This window comes from Mus caroli, unplaced genomic scaffold, assembly GCF_978045245.1.
Source record: "Mus caroli unplaced genomic scaffold, Mus_caroli_1 scaffold_8, whole genome shotgun sequence".
NCBI lineage: Eukaryota > Metazoa > Chordata > Mammalia > Rodentia > Muridae > Mus > Mus caroli.
The window spans coordinates 126174126-126181519 of record NW_028227263.1 but is presented as its reverse complement, the minus strand read 5'-3'; the positions used below and the strand labels follow the sequence as shown (position 1 = coordinate 126181519).

Below are 7394 nucleotides of genomic sequence, written 5' to 3'. Positions count from 1 at the left end.
TTTATCACAGCAAGAGAAGGAGACCTAGAAAACTGTATAGGTAAGAGTGTATGACACATACATTTGAATCAATATTCTCTATACTCAACAGCAGAACCCTTCTAAACCCTCTAGGCAGAAAAGGGAAGGATTTAGATATCAGAGTAAGGCCAGAAAATGCAGGGGGAGCCCATACACTTATGTCTTTTCCTTTTATTAAAACTTATTTTTTACACTCCATATTTCATTCCCTTCTTCCCCCCATCCACCCTCTTGCAGGACCGTGGGTGTAGGGGAAGAGGAGGGAGGGAGAGAGCCTGCATCCGGCCAGTGTTCCTGTGATCTGGGCAGGTGGATATGGGAGAACTCCCAGATGCTTATTAAGTGTCTCCACCCACAGTGGGCATCTGGCTTTGTGAAGCCACTGATCCCACACTGTGGGGGGTGGACAAGGGGCAGCCCCCAGTACCAGGTTCTCAGTCTCTGGCATCCCATGCTGGATATGGCAGAGGGGCCTTGGGGTGGCACTCGGTCCTGGAGGGGAAAGAAAAAGAGGTCAGGGGAAAAGAGGGGCACTGGATGGTTCCCACACAGGCTAGTGTCTTTAGTCCTGGCCTTGATGAACAGAAACAGTCTATGGTTTTAGAACTTTATGGTAGAAAGGCAGGGGGAAAGATAGAAGATAAAAAAGAGAGAGACCAGACATGAGCAAGAGGAAAGAAGGGTGAAGGGGAAGAGAGAAAGAGAGTTAGAGAGTAAGAAAGGTGAAGGCTTAGAGAAAGAGAGGTAAAAGCTTAGAGAGTAATAGAGAGCTTAGAGAGTGAGGAGGGGCTGTCTGTATGCTGCCTGTTTTGTGGTCGAGTGTTTGAGAGATCTCCGGGGTCCAGATTAATTGAGACTGCTAGTCCTCCTACAGGATTGCCCTTCTCCTCAGTGTCTTTCAGCCTTCCCTAATTCAACAACAGGGGTCAGCTGCTTTTGTCCATTGGATGGGTGCAAATATCTGCATCTGACTCTTTCAGCTACTTGTTGGGTCTTTTGGAGGACAGTCATGATACATCCCTTTTTGTTAGTGCTCCATATCCTTAGTAATAGTGTCAGGCCTTGGGACCTTCCCTTGAGCTGTATCTCACCTTGGGCCTATCACTGGACCTTCTTTTCCTCAGGTCCCTCTCATTTCCATCCCTGCAGTTCTTTCAGACAGGAACAATTATGGGTCAGAGATGTGACTGTGGGCTGGCAATCCCATCCCTTACTTGATGTTCTGTCTTCCTGCTGGAGGTGGGCTTTATAAGTTCCCTCTCCCTACTGTTGGGCATTTCATCCACGATCTCTCCCTTTAAGTCCTGAGAGTCTCTCACCTCCCAGGTCTCTGGTGTATTCAGGAGAGTGCCCCCAAACTATTTCCCAAAGTTGCCTGTTTCCATTCTTTCTGCTGGCCCTAAGGGCTTCAGTCCTTTTCCCTCACCCAATACCAGATCAGATTCCCCTCCCCGAACCATGACTTTGCCTTTGAATATCAAGATAAATGTATATGGATTTACCTTTGAAAATTTGCAGACAAACATGTCCTTGAGAGACTGCCCATCCTTTGGAGGACCACTACTTTCAACTTTAGTCCAGGTTTATCTAGGAAAAATTTGGAACCCTTATTAGTCACATCCTACTCTAGATAGAATTAGGATATCTGCAGAGCACAGTGAGCAGGATGACAGGCCCTGCATCCCACCTGTGTTGAAGGGGTCAGGGAAGGTCACATTTGACTTGTTGACCATGCCTGCTCTATGCCTAGACATGAGATTGTAGTTCTCCCAGTGATCTCCAGGGGACAATATTGGGATACACAATCAATACTCAGAAAAGTGCTTAAGCCATGTCTTTCCCTTGTAGACTGTTTTTCATCCCTAAGTCTACTAACCCAGAGATCTCATTCTAGCCCCTACTCTGACCTACCAGCTACTTCCTGTGCCTGAGAACACCTCTCTATCTGAGTAACCTAGAATGCCCCTTCATCCTGGCTTCTCTCATAAGGGTGATACCACTGAGAAATCACCTAGACAATGGACATAGGCGACCAAATAAGACCATTGGGGACATGGGCTCATCCAACACACAGTTCAGATAGCACATGAATCTGGAAAATTTCACAGAAACTCTCTGTAGGAAAAATGGAGCATAAAGTTCTTTCTAGAATGCATGTCACCTTTTCTCCTACACTGAAGACAAGAAACTTCTCACACAACTGCTATAGAACATTTCTCCTGCATCAAGAATTTGACTGGTGATAAATAATTGCTATTCATTCCTAGTCACCACTCAGCTGGTCCCTTTCTGGCCCTCAGAGACATCTTTGTCACCTTTCTGCTGGGAATGAATATCATCTCAGAGCACTCAATACACAGAGCAGACTGTGTTCTCAGTTGAGTCTCTGTGTCCAAAGGACACTTAGGTAGGATGGAGACTCCCTCTTTGATTCTGACAGACTCAAGGCTATGCTTCAGCAGATGTCAGCCCTAGGATGAGCTGTTATTCTCTGAGGGCATGGGGATGCTTATCTGCTTTTTTGCTCAGTGTGCTTCTTGCAGGTAGAACATAAAGGGAGAAAAGTTGAGAGGGATTCAGGACAGTACTGAGAGTGGAAGGAATAGAGCAGTGCCTTAGACATAGACCCCACTACCCACAGCCCATTGGATTCTGGAAAGTGGTCCTGTCTTGTGAGATACTCAGCTAAGAAGAAGGAAATACAGAAGAACTTGGGTGCTGTGCTAGAGCTAAAGCTTTTTTCCAGAGGGAGGACAGCACAGCTAGAAGAGAAATGGAAGCATCATCTGTCCTTCCATGCAAGTGGTGTACCCACTTGCAAGGGCTTCTGCTCACAGGTAAGTGTACCCACTTTCTGAGTGTGGAGATAGGGAAACTCAGTAACCATCTGGGATCTCCTAAAGAGGGCAGGACCCCAAGATGAAACTCAGGGTTTTTGTTTGCAGCCATAGGGCAGAAGATACACTGAGGGACAGAGGGTCAGCAGTCAGAAGCTCTCAGGAGACAAGAGATGATGAGGAATTCAAAAAGCCCCAACCACTCACTATTCAAAAGTCACAAGTCAGTCATAATGGCTGCCATAATCTGAAGATTGATGTTCCCAATCATGACAGTGGGACTCTGCAAAATGGATAAATCTCAGTGTTTCTATATGTGACAATCTGAACTTATTCCCTAACTCCTACATGGTAAGTGGAGGGAGCAGAACCCTGAAAATGACAAATGTGCCCATAAATGCCCCCACCATGAGAAATGTTCTTCCACAGAGCACTGCTGCATGTGCACACTAAGACAGATACCATTACAAAACACATATACAACAATAAGACAATGTAAACAAAATCAAATCAAACTTGAGTACAATTATTTTTGTTAATGCCAAACCTGGGACCTATGTAGATAAACCCATTGACCCTTCCTTCCTTCCTTCCTTCCTTCCTTCCTTCCTTTCTTCCTTCCTTCCTTCCTTCCTTCCTTCCTTCCCTCCTTCCTTCTTTCCTTCCTCCCTCCCTCCCTCCCTCCCTCCCTTCCTTCCCTCCCTCCATCATTCCTTCCTTCCCTCCTTGCTATCCTCCCTCTGTCCCTCCATTTATCCCTCCCTCTTTTCATTCCTTTCTTTTTCCTTTCCCTCTTTCTCTTCCCCCTTCCTTCCTTTGGTTTTTGACTGGTTTCTGGTCTTTTACAGGAATTGAATCTTCCAAAGACATCAGACTGATAGACCAATGTAGCTCCCCACAAAACTCTGAATGTAGTGGATCAGAAATCAGACTGTCTTAGAGTTAAGGTCACAGTTTCTCTAGAACCACAAAGGGAACATAGGAAAAAGGTCAGAAAGTGAGGACCTTCTAGAGGAGTAGGCCAGAAAAGCCTTGACCCTTACACCAAATAAGATTTTAATGATGAGGGATGTGGGGATACTTAGCAGTGAATCAGGCAGCACATGATCAAAGAATCTCATAGAGAGGAAAGGACATAAATGGTCTGAAGGAGTGGAGGTTATATTGTTGACATTAATCAAGGAGGATGGGCACACCCCTATCCACACACCTAAGCTAAGTGATAAATACTTCTGTTCAATATTGACTGTTTTCCTCTATTCCTGTCTAGCCTCCTTTTTAACTTGCTGGCAGCTGCCTACCACTGCACAAATAACCATGGAATTAGTGCCACCCCATGTGATTGAAGGAGAAAATGTTCTCATACGTATCGACAATCTGACAGAGAATCTTATAACCTTAGCCTGGTTCAGAGGAATGAGGATTAAGAGCCCTCAAATTGGACAATATACACTGGCCACTAATGTTACTGTGCTGGGGCCTGGACACAGTGGTAGAGAGACTTTGTACAGCAATGGATCCCTGCAGATCAACAATGTCACCCAGGAGGACATAGGATTCTACAGCCTACGAATCATAAATAGACATGCAAAAATTGTGTCAATAATATCCATATACCTCAACGTGTACTGTAAGTAATTATTTGTTATCTCTGGGTGCTGGGTGGGATTCATTTCACTAGAAACACAAAAGAATATCATGCCTGCCTGTGCCTACCTCCTTCTTCACTGTATCTTTGTGTTGGACTTTGAACATTTATTGCAGGACACACATGGTGTAGAATAAGGGCAATAGACCAGAATCCTTTTGACTTCACCTTGCAGATAGGAAGACACGTGGGAGTGAAATTAGTCAAGGATGTCATCATCTCTTCAGGAATGTATAGTTGTGAAAGACCCTTAATCAAAAAATGTTGGGTCTTTTTGAGAAATTCCCTGGGTTCTCACCAGGAATACGTCCTTGAGAAAGACCACAAGGGACAAGGATTCAGTCTGGTTGAGAAAGCAAATGGGGCCTCTGAAAAAGATGAGCATCAGGGAAAAAACCCTACATTGCCAGGGGATCATATTCAAGTCTCATCCCCCTAATGTAGTTTCTTTAGGAACAATAGGGGGTTTTCAGAGAAAAAAATTAATTAAAACAAAACAAAGCAAAACAAAAAATGATGTGGAAGCCAAGGGGAATCATCTAGACAAATGTCCAAAGCATCCACAAAAGCCCAGGGAGTACATGAGCAGACCCATCACAAAGCTCACCAAATAGAAGAAATGGGAGCATCATCTTGAAACTCTTCATGGGAGAGTGTAGCCCATCCCCTGTTCCTAGTAATCAGGTTACTTATTTGCATAAACCTACAGTGTGAAACTCCATAATCTGGTCAGAATTCTCAACTGAGAATAGTTCTGTCCCTTTACTCATGCATCACTCACCTTGTCCTTTTGGGGCCTTCTCAGGAATCTCTGTCCTCGTCCAGCTGAAAGAAATTCCATCTTTACAGAACATTGAGATCCCAGGGTAGACTGTGTGTGAAATTAAGTTTGTGTTTCACACAGGAAGCACAATGACTTTCTTTGGTGCTGACCGACCAAATCTATGTCACTGCAAAACTCAGCCCTGAGATAATCTGATGTCTTATCAAGGCTCCAGGATACCCATAAGCCTTTTTGATTACAGTGTAGTTTGGAGAAGTAAAATATAAAGAGAGAATGAGGAGAGGGACAGCTGGCAGGACTGATAGTAGAGTGGGCAGAGCAGTGTTTTGAACTCATACCCACCCACAGCTCATGAGACTCTGAGAGATGCTGCTGCCTGTGAGGAGGCTCAGCTTAGAAGGGAGAAAGGACAACAGAGCTTGGGGGCTGTTATGTAGCAGAAGTTTCACAGTGAAAGGACTGGTCAGGTCACAGAAATCAGGGAGATACCTTTGTATGCCTTTGCAAGGGCTGTACTTTCTTTCTATTTTAAGCAAATTACAAACATTCAACTTAACTTAGGAACCAGAGGCTGGGATGAAACTCTGCTAGCTCAGAGAGGCAGAGAGAGCATCCAGCTTACCTTATCAGTCAGTATCCCAGATGGAAGTTCTCCTTCTCTATATCATCTCAGAAAACACTCAAACTGAATGTCCCTCCCTTTTTCTTCCTGTGCATATCTCTGTCTTTCCAGGGTCCCTCTTACTTTCTGTTATTTTCTATGTTCAGTCCCTGTAAACTGTCTGGTTGCTTTGCCTTTTGGCCTATGGTTGACTTTTTTAAATCTTGTACACAGTAAACAGAAAGCTCTTGGATTAAAGGTGTGTGGTATGGCCGAGCCAGACCATAACTAGAAAGAGTTTTTTTTTTTTTTGTTTTTTTTTGTTTTTTGTTTTTTGTTTTTTGTTTTTGTTTGTTTTTTGAGTAAATATCACAATCTCAGGATTCACAGTATTATCAAATATCTTGCAACAGTTCCACCTTTTTCTCTAACTAAAAGAAAATATTTTAACTCTAATACAGTAAAATTATTTACTGTTATGGTCTGGGAATTGATGCACAAATCATACATACACCAATCTCTGTTAAGCAAGCATAGCTTACTGAATGCACAGCATAGTACGTATTGAGGACCAGAAGAAGGAAAAACCTAATTGTGGCACCAGTCTCTCCTCAGGGCAGGCTTTTTATTTGAAAAACCAGGTTCAAAAGTTTGAAAGCAAGCGGTGAAGTGGTGCAGCATTTTTGGCTAACTAGGCAAAGTATTACCAGCTATCCTTTAAACTGATTGGTCCTGAGTGAGTTTAGAAGGGTGGAGGACAGGTGGTGAACAGGAGAATTTCAGAACATTGAGTCAAGATACACGTGATTCAACCATATCTTCTTGGCTTATTTGTAGCATTCTTCAGTGTCAGCTATGGATAATTACTTTGGGAAGTAGAGTCTGAAAATCTGAACTTAATTTCACAATATGAGCAAAATGGAGACTGAATACAAAATGACTAGTTATGTTAAAAGGAGCAGGCCTCAACATTTACATCAATGAAGTATTTTTTCCCTAAGCTTCCCATGATGTCCAGCTTGGTTGTATTTGATAGTCTTAGGATGAAGTATTTTTGAGTTCAAAGTTTTGTAAAATTTTCTTGTCAGTCTTTTATGAACTCAGGAATTTGAATGTCCTGAGCAGTTTTTAATTCAAAGCTGATCTTTGGATGATTGTCAGCTTAGTGGCAATCCTAGCTAGGTAGACCACAGCAGTCAACCCAAAGGTGTTACCTGTTTGTGAAGAATCTTCTGACAGAAGAGGCATGGGGCATTTTTGTCTAGTGGCTAGTGTTACAACAATCTAGGTGGCTTCATCAGTGAAGGGCCAAACCATCTTCTCTCGGAACTCGAAGGTTACTGTTAGGAATGGTAGAAAACTTAAATTTTTTTTTTGTTTTTGTTTTTCGAGACAAGGTTTCTCTGTGTAGCCCTGGCTGTCTTGGAACTCACTCTGTAGACCAATCTGGCCTCGAACTCAGAAATCCGCCTGCCTCTGCCTCCCAAGTGCTGGGATTAAAGC

The 7394-nt window shown here is 43.4% G+C and overlaps 1 protein-coding gene across 1 annotated transcript in view; it reads left to right on the top strand.

Moving 5' to 3' along the window:
• The first annotated feature begins 2791 nt into the window (after nt 1-2791).
• Nucleotides 2792-7394, top strand: part of LOC110298737 (cell adhesion molecule CEACAM5) — a 38190-nt gene continuing 33587 nt past the window's right edge. The window contains exons 1-2 of the mRNA XM_021168152.2: nt 2792-2858; nt 4129-4488. Of these exons, the coding sequence (XP_021023811.1) occupies nt 2795-2858; nt 4129-4488 (424 nt within the window). The 5' untranslated portion in view covers nt 2792-2794. The remainder of the gene's footprint in view (nt 2859-4128; nt 4489-7394) is intronic.